The 16,531-nt window shown below is 41.4% G+C and overlaps 1 protein-coding gene across 3 annotated transcripts in view; it reads left to right on the top strand.

Annotated features, from left to right (window-relative positions):
- The first annotated feature begins 1,242 nt into the window (after positions 1-1,242).
- The window catches only part of CERKL (ceramide kinase like), a 98,029-nt gene continuing 82,740 nt past the window's right edge, over positions 1,243-16,531 (top strand). For all 3 annotated transcript variants that reach the window (XR_006284723.1, XM_037912637.2, XM_043524864.1), the window contains exon 1: positions 1,243-1,923. Coding sequence is in view for 2 of the 3 variants with exons in the window: in XM_037912637.2 (XP_037768565.1) it covers positions 1,560-1,923 (364 nt within the window). In the remaining variant the exon portion in view is untranslated. The remainder of the gene's footprint in view (positions 1,924-16,531) is intronic.

Genomic DNA, 16,531 nt, shown 5'->3' with positions numbered 1-16,531 from the left:
TGTTTTTGGTAACACTGGTGCATGCCATGATGGGAGCCCTACCATTGATAAGGCTTCTGTGGATGCCAGGGTTTTCACATCATAATTTTGGTGTGCTCCAAGCAGCTTTAGGGAACAAGGATGAAATCCTGGCCCCATTGAAATCAATGGCAAAATCCGTATTGACTGCACAAGGGCCAGAATTTCACTCATTTAAAATGACTCCACCACCTTGTTTACGTTACTCCAGCATATTGCTATCAATGGTGGTGTTGAATTGGTGTAGAAATGGTGGGAAATGTTTGCCTAAAACACAGCCCTTCAGATCTATGTTTGGTGGCTGACACTCAGTCAATCCTGGAGAAAACTAGTTTTGAGTATAACTTTTTGTTAATAAAAGTTGTAACAAAAGGGTCATCAGGAACTGTTCTGAACATCATGTGAGCTGGTCAGCCAGCATAATTGGTATTACATAGCAATAATGTTTTGCAATTCCACAGGGCCCTTTTTGAGAATCTCTCTGCAAACATTTGCTCATCTTTCCTTCATACAGCATTGCTAAGTCCAGCCATTCAAAAATCATGAGTCAGCTCTCCCAAATCATAAGAGTGTCTTAACAAACCATGATTTGTGTGTGTGTGTGTGTGTCTCTCCCCTCAGAAGGGTTTTTAAAATGAACCCAAATCCACCCAGATTTGAATCTTTATACTGCACGCTGATCACCTTTGTAAGCTTTTCTCTGCAGCCATGAGGGCAAGAAACTTTTTTAAAAATGAAAACCAACATTCTTATGTATCACATGGCCCCAGGAGCTAGGTCTTTAATGCAAACTACAAATATTGCCAGGCTTGAGAAAAAATTCTGAGAGCTGTTTGCTATTGATTTATTTAGGAAAACAAGCTTACAAATTCCCTGCCATGTAACTACCAGAAACAAAACAGACCTTCCAACCCCTAAACTTTTGTTTAGAGAGACATTATACACGACCATAATCATCAGATCTTTCGGTGCAACCGGGTGTTACCATATTACAACATGTCGTTCCTAGTGATTTTAGTAAGTGGAGTGAAATCTCCACGCAGAGGTAAAAGAGCGAGAGCATCAGCAACACTTGTAACAGGGGTGCGGGGGGCTGAGGCTCAGGGGATGATCCTGCTTCCATTGACTTCTGCCTCTCCAAACAACCCGGGCAAGCTCACAGCAAAGGGCCTGATCCTATTAAAGGCACCTCAGGCTTCGTATGTGCTACGGCCAAGGGACCCCTGCCCCACGCCGCCAGCAGCGGTCAGTGGGGGCGGCATCCAGCCCTTTCCTCCTTCAAGGAGGCGGGCCTGTAGCGAAGGCTGCGCAGCAGGCACCCAGCGGAGTAATGATCCCGACGGCCTCCACCCGGCATTTCGCGCGCGACCGTACGGACGGCCGTTAACGGGCACGGCTGGAGGGCGCGCGCCCGCCTCCCTCCGTCCCCGGCCGGCTCGCGCCCTCTCACAGGATGGGCGGGGGAGAGGAGCCGCTGCCTTGGCAGCAGCCGGGACGCGGAGAGTCTCTCGCCTCAACTTGGCTTGGAGGGTGGCGCCGCCATGCTGGGGGCCGAGAACCCCTTCCCCCGCCCCAGGAGAGAAGCTTGGCCCGAGCTCGTGGAGGACCCTTCGCCGCCGGGGAGCGGGGCGGAAGGCTCGGCTGGGCAGGGGATTGCCGCCACCACCTCTTCCTCCTCCTCCTCCTCCTCGATGGCGCATCGGTGGGGGGAGGAGGAGGAGGAGGAGGAGGAGAGGCGGGGGGCGTCCCCCCTGGACAGAGACCCCCCGCGCGGCGGGGAGGCGGCCGGGGGCGAGGAGGAGCCGCTCCTTAGGGGCATCTTCCAGGTCGGGAAGAGGAGCTGCGACGTGGTGCTCAGCGCCAGGCAGCTCAGGTGGAGCCCCATCCAGCCCGAGAGCCGCGGGGGTGAGTGAGGGGAGCAGGCTGGGGGGAGAGGGGGCAAGAGGGGGCGGACCCTGCTGCTGCTGCTGCTGCTGCTTCAGTGCACCCCCACTAGCCTTCAATGTGCTGTCAAGGAGAAGGTGGTTTGGGGCTGGCATATTCCCCCCGTCCAACCAAAACTGACGGATAAGTCTCCAACTTGTTATCGGAAATGATCCGGCCCCAAGCACCATCCCACCCTGATGGCGCATGGGGGACTGTGCATCGCCCCTGTTTTGCTCCTTTAGTTGGTCTTGTTTTGAACACTTGCTCAATTGATTGAGGACAATTCAGGCAGGGAGGGATCAGGGACGCCTGCAAGCCCTACAAGGGGCTGAGCAGCCACAGGGCAGAGAGCAGCAGCGGGAGGAGGTACTTGCCAGAGTATGTTGTATACATACATATTAAGTTACTATAACAACTAAGTCATCACTAAAGTACCACTTGCCCCTTCTGGAGAGGGCCAAACCTTTGTATTCAGTTTTTGGACCAGTATCACTTTATGCTTCTGTGGCTATTTCCTTTTTTGCCAGACCACAAATTTTACCTATGAAAGGAGGACAATTTGCATCAGATGAAATTTTCAGAACAAAACTGCTGAATTTCTAGTAGAAGAGGGCTTTTTGCTGTGGTTTCATCTTACAAATCAGTTTATGGAAATTGAAAGCTTACTTAAAACAGGATTACAGTAAATTAGTTAAAAGAGATAATTACTGGCATCACTCGCCACTTTAAATCTGTGCCAGCAATAAAAGAGGGGAATTTAATTAAATAAGGTTATCAAGATCTCAAACCTAAAACCAAGTATCTCTGGGCAGTTTTTCATTTTTATTATAGTATATAAACACTATGGAAACATGAAATAGTATGTCTTACAGCTTTTAGCCATAGGCAGAATAGTAAAAGGATTTTTATTGATTCTGCAGCATCAGTTTTTTGCACGGCTTTGGAGCTGTGCTCCGGCTCCTCTCCAGCTCCAGGCAAAAACCTGCAGCTCCACTGCTCTGGAGCTGCTCTGCGCTCCAGCTTCAGGCTCTGCTCCAAAGCCCTGGTTTTTTGCCTTTTAATCTAAATGACAGCTGTATATATGTTATATAGTAATTTCTTGTGAGATGTGTCTAAGTTTTAGGGTGAGGTTTGTGGATCAAATCCTGCTCCACCTACTTAGCTGAGTAGTTCTTCATATTTCGAATGTGAGTAATGCAAACAGGATTTAGCTCAATGTCTTTATCTCAGGGTTTTGTGTCAAACTCCTTGATATTTATTACGGTGCAATTTGAAAGGCAACAGCAAAAGAAATTAAGCTCCAGCAAGTTGTCCTGATAAAACAGTCTTCAATGAGCAAAGCTGTTGATTGAGTAAAGCAAAATCTGTTTTACAAAAGATTTTACAAAGGGAAATTTTTCAAATATCTGCATGTTCTTAATTCAGAGTTACAGATAAATATTTGTTTTTCCAGCAACCTGGCTCTTTCAGCAATTGCTAAATCATAATCTCTGCTCACATCTTCTCCAGGGTGTCCATAGTGGGACTCCACTGTACTTATCTTTTAGAGCTGGGTCTCCAGCAGAAGGCGAATGGTATGTTTAATAAATACAGAGAGGTGCTTATTGTATGAGAGAAATGGCACAAAATCCATACTACTATGATCAGATTATTGCTGTGGCATAACCAACTCATGCATACCTAAAAGCTATACCAAAGGAATTTTGTGTTCAGCTGTAAAAAGGAACTTTGAGACATGGTAATGCCACCAAACAATCCTGTTTCTCAGGGTTCCCCCAATCACAACAGCTCAAAACTGGATTTGTGCTGGAAATGGCCCAACTTGATGATCACTTTAGATAAGCTATTACCAGCAGGAGAGTGGGGTGGGAGGAGGTATTGTTTCATGGTCTCTGTGTATATAATGTCTTCTGCAGTTTCCACAGTATGCATCCGATGAAGTGAGCTGTAGCTCAGGAAAGCTCATGCTCAAATAAATTGGTTAGTCTCTAAGGTGCCACAAGTACTCCTTTTTTTTTTTTTCAAAACTGTATGATACTCCTGGGGCATATGACTGTGCACATATGTAGTCCAACATGCCAGGCTGCATCTCAGGACTCTTCAAAGTTGTCTGGCCTCTGTTTATTCACCAAATCATCACCATCACCATCTGAACATGGTGCCCTTGAGAGTACTGACTTTACTACATTGGTGGACAGACCCCCTCCGTGTTTGTGTGGGAGTTCCCTTTGTCCGCTGTCAGCCTTTGCTGACACTGGTGACGAACACATCTGCCCTGTGATGGGGAGCTCATCTGGGTCCCCTCTGAACTCAAGGTTTGTGGTCCTCAAGGATCTCCTATCTTCATATCCATGTCAGAGAGCTAAGGGCTGTCTGCCTCACCTGTCAGGCTTTTCTATTTCATGTCCAGGGAAAAAGCCTGTTTGTTCTTACAGACAACACTGTGGTGATGTGTGTTTTACCTCAACAGGCAGTGGGGAGCTCACTCTTTTCTGCTTTATCAGGAAGCAATTCACTGATGGAACTTTAACTGAACTTGTAGTGTGTGTCTCAAAGCCTCTCACCGTCCAAGGGTGCAGAATGAGCCGGTGGACCACCTAAGTAGATAATTTCCAAGCTGCTATGAGTGGTCTCTCCACCTGGATGTAGCCAGATGAATTTCCAGCAGTGGGGGACTCCCCAGATAGACCTGTTTGCAAAGAAAGCTTTCAGGAAATGCCAACAGTTTTGCTCCCTACAAGGCCACAGTCCCGGTTCCATCACAGATACTTTCCTGCTGCCCCGGACAAACAAGCTGTACTACACTTTTCCCCCAATCCCACTCCTACACAGAGTGCTGCTAAAGATCAAACAGGACCAGGCCGAAGTTATATTAATAGCCCCAGCGTGGCCTCCCCTTTATTGGATCTGTCATTGGCAGCTCCAATTTCACTCCCATTGCACCCAGACTTGATCTCCTAAGATCATGGTTGACTGCTCCATCCAAACCTACGGGCCCTTCGTTTAGCAGCTCTTGGTCAGAACAAGTTTTCCGTGCATTGTTAAATAGTGGAAAGCCCACTATCAGAGCTGTTTACATGTCAAAATAGAGGCGCTTTCCTATTTGGTCGTGTCAGTTTGGGGTCTCCAGTGCAGTTCTCTATCCAGGATATACTGGATAATCTCTTGCACCTAAAACAGGTCTGTCAAGGTCCAATTGGCAGCAGTATCAGCTTTCCAGCCACATGTGGATAACAGTTCTATATTTTCTAATGACTTGAAGGGCTGGAAAGATTTTACTTTAAAATAAGGGAACCTATAACCCTGGCACTTGAATCTAGTTTTGTCAAAGCTCAAGGGCCATTGTTTGAGGCTCTAGTTCCTTACTTCACCTACTTCCAAAGGTGGCTTTTCTAATGGGTAGCGCTTCAGCCAGAAGAGTGGCTGAACTGCGTGCTCTGACATCTGAACCACCTTGTACAATTTTTTTTTAAGGATAAGGCGTACTTGCGGCCTCATCTGAGATTTCTCTCTAAAGTAGTATCTAACTGTCATATTAAAGAGTTAATTTATTTACCTATGTTTTACCCCAAACCACATGCCAATAAAGAGGAGTAACATCTGCAAATTGTACGCATTAGAAGAGAGCTGGCTTTCTACATAGACAGAACTAGTTTCATTTGTTAACCCAACTGTTTGTGGCCATAGCAAACAGAATGAAACGTCTCATGATCTGTTCACAAATAATTTTGTCTTGTATAAGTTTCTGCATGTGTTTGTTATGATCTGGCAGGCTTTTCCCCACTGGGCAAACTGACACCATGTTCCGTAGGATCACAAGCGGCCTCAATGGTGTTTTTTGTGTAAGTTCTTATCCAGGACATTTGGAAAGTGGCAACCTGGTCTTCAGTTTATATCTTCTCATCCCATTATGCTTCTGCTGAGTACTCCAGAGAGAATGCTAAATTTGAATGAGTTGTACTCCAGTCTGTGTACTTCAATGAACTCCAATCCCTCCTCCTACATTACAGCTTGTAAGTCACGAAGAGTGGAATGCACACATGCAATCACTCGAAGAAGAAAAAATGGTTATGAAGTGAGCTGTAGCTCACGAAAGCTCATGCTCAAATAAATTGGTTAGTCTCTAAGGTGCCACAAGTACTCCTTTTCTTTTTACGAATACAGACTAACACGGCTGTTACTCTGAAACCTGTTACTAACCTTTTGTAACTGCTGATCTTTAATATGTGTTGCACATGTCCATTCCATGACTTGCTGTCCTACTCCAGAGCTGTCTGTCAAGAAGGGACTGAGGGAACTTGGGGGCAGCTGGGCCTTCTGTACTGGCACTCAGTGGCACGCATCAGCAGAGGGCTCTGGAGCTGCCTTGATGGGTACCACTGAGGGGAAAATGTCTAGCAATTCTGCATGTGGGCACACGCACACAAAGAGTCAAATGGACATGTGCAATACATCTTGACAAATAACAGTTAGAAAAGGTTAGTGACTTTTTTTTTCCCCAGCAGATGTGCACTTCATTTAACTTTAGGGTTGGTTGATCTTTTCCTTTTGTTTTAGATCTCCGTGAACAAGGCCAGGAAATCCTCTAGTATTTTCAGTTATGGAGTTCTTTCCAGGTGGATTTGAGAGAGGCTGCTCTGCTAGCTCTCTTAGGATCCAGGCCTTTGCTGCAGCATAAAAGGTTTTTCAGTGACGTTTCACCCCCTCATAACCAGGCTCTTCATGGTAATCTTACTTTAGGCCACCTATTAAGTTACCCATTTGCCTCTGGAGCCTAAATTTACTGCTAAGTATACTTTGTGTTTGAACTCATCCTGCCACTCTACATTTGTTTGAGGAAAGCAGTTTTTCTGCTATCAGTCACCTCAGCCCAGAGAGTCAAAGTACTTACAGTTCTGACTTATGATAACTCTGTACCTCATGTTCCACATGGTAAGGTAGTTCTCCAAGTATGTTCCAGTTTTCTCCCCAGGGTGGTCCCAGCCGTCTGCCTTAGCTAGGAAATCTTACTGACCAACTTCTGTTATAAACAGAAGACCAGATAAGAGGCCCAGTGGCATTTCCTGGACATCCATTGAAAACATAGTCTTCCTTTCCTGAAGTGAAGGGAGCCTTCCATGTTAGCCCTGGGGTTGCTGTCCTCAGGAGGTGGTCAGCTCTCCTCAGTGGGCTTCCATTGGTCTGTTCCTAAGAACATAATAATGGCCATATTGGGTCAGACCAATTATCCAGAAAGCCCACTATCCTGTCTTCTGACAGTGGCCAGTGCCAGATGCTTCAGGGCAATTTCAAGTGATCCGTGACCTGCCTTGTACAGTTTCAACTTCTGGCAGTTGGAAGTTTAGGGATATCTGGAGGATGGGGTTGTGTCTCTGGCCATCTTGGCTTCTCCTCTCCTGTCACTTTAGCCTAGCCTTTCTTAGCTTCTCTATAGTTACTCTGTCTCCTTGGTTACTCCTAGTCAGACCCATTTTTCCATGCTGATAGGCATAACAGAAAATCAGATTTCTTACCTTGTCAGTTGTTTTTAGTGATGTAACAGCACCAGAATGGACACCCTCTCAGGATGTTGCAGTGGGAAATTGGCTCTGACAAAGTGACTGATCAGGATAGTGTGGTCTAACCATAATTTTCCCCCAGTTCTGGAAATTGTCTGTTGGTGGAGGAGGTAGAATGAGGTGCCCAGACCCTGCCCCGGTTGGCTGTTACTTTCCTGACTGAGAGAGAAAAAGAGGGCTCACCTATGTGTCAGTACTGGTGTTACCACATCAGGGAAAATAATTGATGAAGAAAGGGGAAAAAACTTTTTTTTCCAATGCGGATCAATATATAACCTGAGATAGTATAGCTGCTCACGCCTGAGCAGCGCTTCAAAATCATAGAAAAGAAAGAAAACTAATTGAAGAATAGATTTAAAAATTCTCAGTGTGGGGCTATTTGAAAACTTTGAAGATTTATAATACTTTTTCCCAACAGAACTTAACAAACAGCTAAAGTGAAATTTAATACTTATGAAAGATACTGGATTAACAGCACTGGAAATGGGAGTCACTTGCATATTAGAATAGCTACAGCACCAGGAATGGCAAGCTTTCCCGGGCTGTTCTCCCAATATATCTTTTCCCTATCCTGGGAAGACTCTTTGTAGTTGAAAGGACTTTATTCTCGATGTCACTTTCATTCTTGGGCCTCTGTCTTGCGACTGCCAACAAGAATTTCAATTTGTGGCAATTTTGGTATTGGTTTATGATGCAGATGCTTGTCACCTAGGAAATGGACAGAGATTGCCAACTGATTCAACATTGGCCATGGGTCTAAAACTTTCAGTATCTGTAGATGTGGGGGCTTCTGATAACTAAAGATAATTTTGGCATGTTTCTTCATTCTTGAAGACCTCTGGGCACATCTAAAAATGTGTGGAATCAAATAATTTATATTAGCATGTAACTAAGGTACCTGGAGAGCTCAAAGCAAATCTTTTTTATAATACTGAACAATATGTTTTTGTAGCAAGTTTTAAAAAACTGTACAGGAATGTTTTTAAAAGCATAATAAGAAAAAAAAGAGATATCAAAACAACAACAAAAGAGTAAGTCCTTAGTAATAAATGACTTAGAATTAATTCCAAGTACATAATAGTCTGCTGCCAAAGCTATTTAGGAACAGATGTGGGTGAAATAGATACCAGTAGTCTGTTCGGGATATTAAGGTAAGACATCTGTCAGTCTATTGGGTAGTCAAGAATAATGGAAATAGGAATAACACCAAAAATGGCCTATAACAAAATGTGAATTATTGAAGTTATTAGTTGATCAAGTTAGAAGCTTTTGATTTTGGCTGCTGATATATAGAGAACATTTTCTTTAATATTTGAACTAGTGGGTTATCTGGTGTCCAAATACAAATGTGATAATATATTCAAGTGGTGGACATAAAAATGAGTAATACTAGATACATCTGACAAAGTCAGCTTTGTATTACATGGTTTAATTTTCATTTTTAAAATTATCTGAATATCTTTAGCAGTTTCACACATTCTAAACTTTAAAGACTCAGCTATTTCCTGAGAGAAACAAAACAGGATTTTATATTAGTATGTCTTCTCTATATCCTTTTTGTTTAATGATGTATAAATATTCATCTGCTTCTTTCTGCACATGAACATTAATTTGTGAGACTATTTTTATAAGATGGAATGTGCTGATAAATTATAAGACAAATGTTCACCTTTTGTTATCTTTTGCCACTTTCAGGCATTACTTCTTTGATGCTCTTAAGTGTAGGGAGCAGAAATTGAGTAGAATTAATAAACTTTGAGTGCATGCTGGTGCTTGTGTCTAGTTTGTGCATACATTAAATTTTTCTGCATACAGGCGCGAGAGAGAAAAGTGAAAAAAATATAAATACAAATTTCTGTATTGGACCCTGGTCCTGCAAACATACATGTGCTTAAGTTAGTGAGTTGGGAATATTCATACTTTAAATTTAAGTGCTTTAAGTTTTAAATTTAAGCATGTGATAAGGGCATGCTAGGTTGGGGTCCGAGTGCTATTTGGGTTTCAAACAGTAGTGTCCTCATAATAGTTGGATTTCAAACAATGCAAGGGAAATCTAATTTGTAAGAATTTTTTCAAAACATAGAAATAGTTCTATTGGACTTAGGTTTAAAACAACAACTCCTCTCCACCTCCAAATGCCTCCCCTTTGTTTTTATGAAATTTAAATCTTGGACAAATATTAAATTGAGTGTTTTTCTGCACTAAGGAATTATTAGACTTAAATATCTGTAAGCCCTGTAAATGGAAAGATACTCTCATTGTAACGCTGTAATTGAAGTCATGACTTGCCACTGGCACTTCCTTTGTGAGTGTTTGTGTGTGCATATAAGGGTGGAGAATATCAGTCATAAGTATGTGGAGAGCCAGAATGTGAGTTCAATGTTGGATAACTTCGCTTTGATGATTTTGCTTTGTACAGAGTGTGTTTTGGCACTTCAGTGTTTGTCAAAATATGTTTATCAGCATTTCAAAACTGTTTGAAGAAATTCTGGGTGAAATCCTGACCGTACTGAAGTTAATGGCAAAATTGTGACTTAGAATCATAGAATATCAGGGTTGGAAGGGATCTCAGGAGGTCATCTAGTCCAAACCCCTGCTCAAAGCAGGACCAATCCCCAATTTTTGCCCCAGATCCCTAAATGGCCCCCTCAAGGATTGAACTGACAACCCTGGGTTTAGCAGGCCAATATTCAAATCACTGAGCTATCCTGTATGCATGCATGCATTCACACATGCACTCACTCAACCATCCACCCACCCTCTGATGCTCTCTTGGTTGAACTGTGGCCCTTACTGGAATGGCATAGGATCAAGGACATAGGCAATACCAGTCTGCATAGATAAACTCAAATGTTGCAGTAGAAGTTGCTACTTTACTTGTAAGTGAGAAAGTTTTGCTCTTTTTTTTTCCAAATATTTTTTTCCTTTATTGTGCTACCAAAGCCGACAACTTCAAATAGTTGGAGCTTAGTCCTCTCATTCTGATTTTTCCACTCTGCCATGCCAAGAATCAGAACTGAGGTGCTCTGCACTGTGGTGAGATCGTCCCGTGCACTAATTGTTTCTAGGACTCATCAGAGTTTCCAACTCATTTCCTAGGAGTGGAGAATTTGCTTTCCTTGGTGGAACAGATAAGGGAGTTCAGTCCCATGCAATCTCCTGATCTTGGGAGATGCACTGGAAGCCAGGGCCATCTTCATGGAGGGTCTGTGCTTCCACATAGCTTCCCAGCCCCTTGCTCACTAATACAGTATAGTAGTACCTTTCTACCTTCCAGTACCTCTGAACCATCATCTCTGTATGCATGCATGAGAGAAGAGTGTTTTACTGTATGATGTTGTTATGATGTAAATTAATGCTGATGGGGTCAGCAAATAGCTTATGACTGGAATCCTGATTTACCTGAGGGAAAGGGGGAACAATGCAGCTATCCATGGTTCCTACCTTCACCCTGCCAGGTGTGCTTTTGCTTGCTCTTTTCACTGAAATGAGGGGAGCTCAGATTGTGGCCAGCATGTACTACATAGTAAGTATCATAAAGCATTTTTAAAAATGTTACTTTGTGCCTTACATCAGAGGGTCTGAAACAGACTTACAGTCAATTAGTTAAACTCCATTGCATCCCTTTGAGATGAATAAGTATTAGATTATTTTTACAGGTAAGTAAATTGAGGGGGGGGGAAAATAGGTTGGTTGGGGTGGAGGAGTTAGTTTCACTTCAATTGCTGCAAACTAATAGTTTTGTCTATTAATTTTGGAGGAGAATCCTTCTGACAAATGCTAATCAATCTTTCATTATTTTCATTATTTAAAAGAACCTGTGGGCCAAAATTTACCTTCCATTATATTAATTACATCTCCATTGAGTTCAACAGTGTCTTGCCTGAAGTCTTATAACTAACAAATAGGTTCTAATCCTGACTCCATCACAGAAGCTGTAAATTAAGGTCATTGGTAACTCTAATGATGAAGTCAGTTAGATTCACATGAATGGATTTGTTTCTTAGCTATTTCCAAATATTTCTGAATGGCCATATCATTCTGTGCTGGGGATTTTAGTTTTTAGGATTATTGAAGGCCTGGACCTTCTGTGTGCCTACACCTTAACTTTTACTGTCAGTTATGCTTTCTGTCACTTTCATTCTGACCAGGTTACTGATTTGAGCTGTGATATTTTTCAGACTTACTTCTATAGTGATAAGTCTGTTCTTCACATGTAAAATGAAAAATTGCTGAGTATGTGTTTTTGTATATTTTCTTTTTTAACTCTATTTTTTCCCCTCCAAAAAACTTCTGTGCTGACCAATCTGCATTTTTTCATTTGGTAAATTCCCATTATAAATATTCAGATTGAGTAGTTTGAGTGTACTGTATGAAACAACAGTAAAAAGAATGACTGGGAAACTGTGCATCTGTTTTTGTTGGGTTCATTGTGTTCACCCTTAAGATAATCTTCCTGTCAATATAGGCATGTTTTATTTGTTAACAATGTGCATTACAAAATAGGAAATAATAACGAAGTATGTTTGCACTAGAAAACAAGAGAAGTAATCTATAGACATAGAAGAAATCTTGTTTGCTTGCTGTTTCATTGATGTAAATTGTAGTGATTGCAACTTTTGACATTGTCTTTTGGAAGACAGACTTTATTTTTATTAATCACAGTCCTTTAAAAATATTTTTTATCCACACCAGAAGTATTCACAAACAAAAATAAATATCTGAAAATTCTGTGAACTCTGAATAATATGCATTCTTGTGTTCTTATTAAGCTGTATTTTAACCTTGATGGGTCATACAACGTGTTTTTTTCTCTCTTAACCTGCTGGCCCCCATTTCTACTACTTATGTGCTTTTTTTTTTTTTTTTTTTTGTCTACACATACTGTTGCAACATAACACATTGAGTATTTGATACATATATTACCATAAGGAGCTGCTATTATTTTAGACACCAACTGATTTCATGAGTGTGTCAGATTTCTTTCACATATGCCTATGTTTTTGTGCAGATGACCCCAAAGAACATCTGTTAGTTTTGTAGTGGTATCTGCTGTTTCCTTTTAGAATTTGACCTTTTTGTCAATTGTCAGTGGGACTCTTACAGAATTTCATTATGAGGTCCTTTCTAAATTGATTTCTGTTCTACAGATATTAACTGTCAAAGTTCTGAGGTAATTGTGTTCTGGCATATCATGACAGTGAGTGTAAGTGTGAAGTGGATTATAAATGAAACTTTAAAAAATCCTCTCAGGATTGCTGTATTTTGCAGTGCAGCTCTGTTATTTAAAATAAGTGAAATAAAACATTGTTTTTTTAACTGGTATCTCTATATCTTTACTAGTCAGGTAGTGTATTTACATCCCCTAATACAGTGGCTCTCAGCCTTTTTCATATTGTGACGTTATGTTACAAGAGAAGAAAGTTTTGGAACCCCTTTCTTAATGGTTTTGGGACCCTCTCCCATTTAACCATAAAAAATGAGAGGATTGTTGAGACTCTTCAGGATGAGAACTTATGCCCTAATATTTCTCTTAGAGTGGTATTCCTTTCATCAACATACTGCCTGAATAATTGGGATTTACATGGATAATGTGTAGGAGAGCTGGAGGCAGCAATATCCATACTCCCAACTTTCGGACTGGTTACAGGGCCTTTAGCTTTATGTTGTGGATCCTGAGACCTCTTCTCTTGCCTGCTCTAAATGTTTCTCAATATGTAAAACTGAAGTGGAGCTCCCTCTCTGACACACAGAAAATGTTCAGCCAAACTTGGTCTTTCAGCAGTGCAAAGGGACTTTTTCAGGCCCTCTCCACAAGGTTGAGTTTTTCCCAAAGAACAAGGAACTTTTACTACATACAACTGAAAGAGAAAAAACGTGGATTTGTTGATAACATGGTGTTTGATCTGAAAACCATTTAAAGTTTCAGTTGAAATGAATAAGATCTCCATCCCGCAAAGACTTGAGCATGTGGTGGTTTTTTTTTTTTTTTTTTTTTTTTTTTTTTTTTTAAGACATAGTCTGTAGTCCCTTAGTTTTCAATAGGACTACCCTCAGCATGTAGTTAAATGCACACAAGTCTTTGCAGGACTGGGGTCTAATACAGCCCTGTTTAATGCATTGAAAAGATATTTAGCCTATCTCTGTTGTATCTGTTGGTGTTTCTATAGCTTTATTCAATAGTAAATGTTATGAACTAGCATGTAGTTATTTTAAATTTAGAAGTGTCTTGCATTATGTAGTTGTTGTTTATCAAGTCAAAAGGAAACTACTAATTTTTTTTCTCTCCCAGTTTAATACTTTTCAGTAGTGATGTCACATTAGTAGAGCAAGTTTTTATGTAACATCTAAAATGCTGTTATGACTTTCAAATTTCAAACATTTTGAAATGTCTTTGCTAATCTTTATATTGTATTCTGCTAATTCAAAATAGCAGATTGAAATGCACTGCTTCCAGTGAATATGGAAAACTTTGACTGTTCCCTGCAGTGACTCAAAATAATAACTCTGTGTTTCCTGGCACAGTGTTATAAAATAGTAAATCTTCAGTCAACCGTGAGAAACATACCTCATAAAACTGGAAGTTGTACAGCAGTCAATATATCAGTTAACTCATGAGGCTAAATTAGTAAGTAGTCTGTCTTCCTGAGTATTGAAAGGAATTACTCACTGACATCAGCTATGGCTCTGGTATGGTATGAAACAGTAGTATTTAGGTCCTATACTTTGCTTGTTTCTCATGGAAGAATAAGATTTTCTGCATTGATATGAACTTTACACTATTTTATGATTTGACAAGATACCAGATACAATGCAATGCTTTATGCGTGTTTGTGTTGCTATTGCCAATTTGAGTAGACAAGTCCTGACTTTTTTCCTCCAAAGTCTTCAAGTCATGAAGTTGGAACTTCGTAGACATATTACTGACAGCCAGAACATCGGAACACAGCTACATGGTTTTGAATCAAATGATGTTAAATCATATATTTGTCATCATATTTCTGCATTTCTTTCTGAACCATCACTGGAACAACTTACCACTGTCTTTTTCATAAAATGATCCATCTTTCAGAATAGACTGAAAGATGTATGCATTGCAGCCATGTGAGTCTCATTAGTGCCCTTGGGCTTGTATAAATCCCCATCTACAATAGTCTCACAAGAGCATTCCTCTAAGAGAATATTGACATCCCCAGGAACAAGCAGACTCGCTGACTCCAATGCCACCATAGAGTGAAATTCTGTAATAGCTAAAGTAGAGAGCCTGGTGAAAGTGGATAGTATTATACCAATCACATTTTAACTCCATTCTTGAGTTTTCTGGATGCAGGGCCTGCAGCAGAGCTAGTCTCTGGGCAACATAACAAGCACAGGTGGCTTATGGTAGTCTGCCTGATCTGCTACACTGTCTGATTGGTTGGAGGAGTCAGCAGAACAGCTCTTAAGCCCAGCAGCAGCAGTTCAGTGGCTGCTCAAATTATCACCCACAACTGTGATAGCTCCTGTGCCTGTCTTGCCTCACTCCAGGTAACCCATTTCTGACCCTTGGCTCAGATTCCTGACCTCTGACTTCAGCTCTGACCCTTGGCTCTGGCCTCTGAGGGTAGTTAACATGGCAAAGAAAAATCCTTGGCTGGCTTGTGCCAACCAACTCAGGTTCTCGAGGCTCGGGCTGTTTTATTGCTGTGTAGGCCTCTGGGCTTGGGCTGAAGGCTGGGCTCTAGAACCATCCAAGTTGGGAGGGTCCCAGAGCTTGGGCTTCAGCCTGAGCCCAGAAGTCTACACAACAATGGAACAATCCCATAGCCTGAGCCCAGAGAGCCCAAGTTGGTTGGTATGGGCCAGGTGACTGTTTTTCTTTGTTGTGTAGACATACCCTGACTCTAGTTCTGACCCTGGGCTCTGACTCCTCACTCTGGCTCTTACTCTGGTCTTCGATTTCTGGCTGCTAACTCCTGCTCTGACCAATGTGTCTGACTCCTCCTCCAACCATTAGATATGACTGCCCACATCCTGGTCATGTGACACTGACCTTGATATAATTACATTCAAATGTGGAATGCAGGCAGTTCTGACTTTAGCATCTGTGATCTCACATACATCTGTCTGTAATGTAATGTGTTATATATATATATATAGAGAGAGAGAGAGAGAAGGAGAACACAATGTGGTAGGGTGACAGATTTTTGGGAGGGATGCATTATTCACGATAGGCAAAGATATGAGTTACATATATCTTTCCAATTGAGTGAGTATTCATAACCTTTTTGCAACCCTGCAACATGATCTATTCTGCATATGCCACCTATTTAACAGTGTTTTATAAAACTTTGAAGATTTTTTTTTCTTTGGACTTTTTTATATACAGTTGCTTATGAAGCCTGGTGTCTTAGTTACTTTGGGTTTGATACTGTATAGTGCAGAACACTTGAGCCACATATGCTCCAGAGCTTTGCTAATTTTAATGCTTTGGATCAAGTCCAGAATGTTCAATACCTTGCAGGATTGAGTCTCATGAACCAAATTGTTACAGTGCTCAGAGTGAGCTATAAAAACCATTAAAGCCATCCTAAAATACCTTTTATATACTCAGAACAGGTCACAATTTCAAAGGCTCTTATGGGACTTCCTAAACTAAGAGTGAGTGCCAGGTCCCTTTGGAAAATTGAGAATAATCTCTTTCCAGTAGTACAAAGGTCCTGTTTCTAGCCCCGCAAGATCACGAAGTAACACTATAAATTGAGAAAGTGTGTATATGTAGAAGACCTCAGAACTGGTGTAGGACTGAATCTTGCTGATCAGTGGACTTGGGTTGGGGATAACTTTTGGGGGAATGTGGAGATATTCCACATTTTGGAGGAGAGAAGCAGGGACCAATTCTATGGCAGTATTTTTTTTTTAATATTGTTTTCTTTTTAATTATTCAGTCCCACTTTTTGAAGCTGTTTGCGTTTAGAATGTAAGAATATGTTCTTGGGTGAGGTAGAAAAAGGTGCATATAAATATACTTGCCATGTGGTTCTGCTGTT

Source organism: Chelonia mydas, chromosome 11, assembly GCF_015237465.2.
Source record: "Chelonia mydas isolate rCheMyd1 chromosome 11, rCheMyd1.pri.v2, whole genome shotgun sequence".
NCBI classification, from domain to species: Eukaryota; Metazoa; Chordata; order Testudines; family Cheloniidae; genus Chelonia; species Chelonia mydas.
This window is presented reverse-complemented; position numbering and strand designations above follow the sequence as displayed.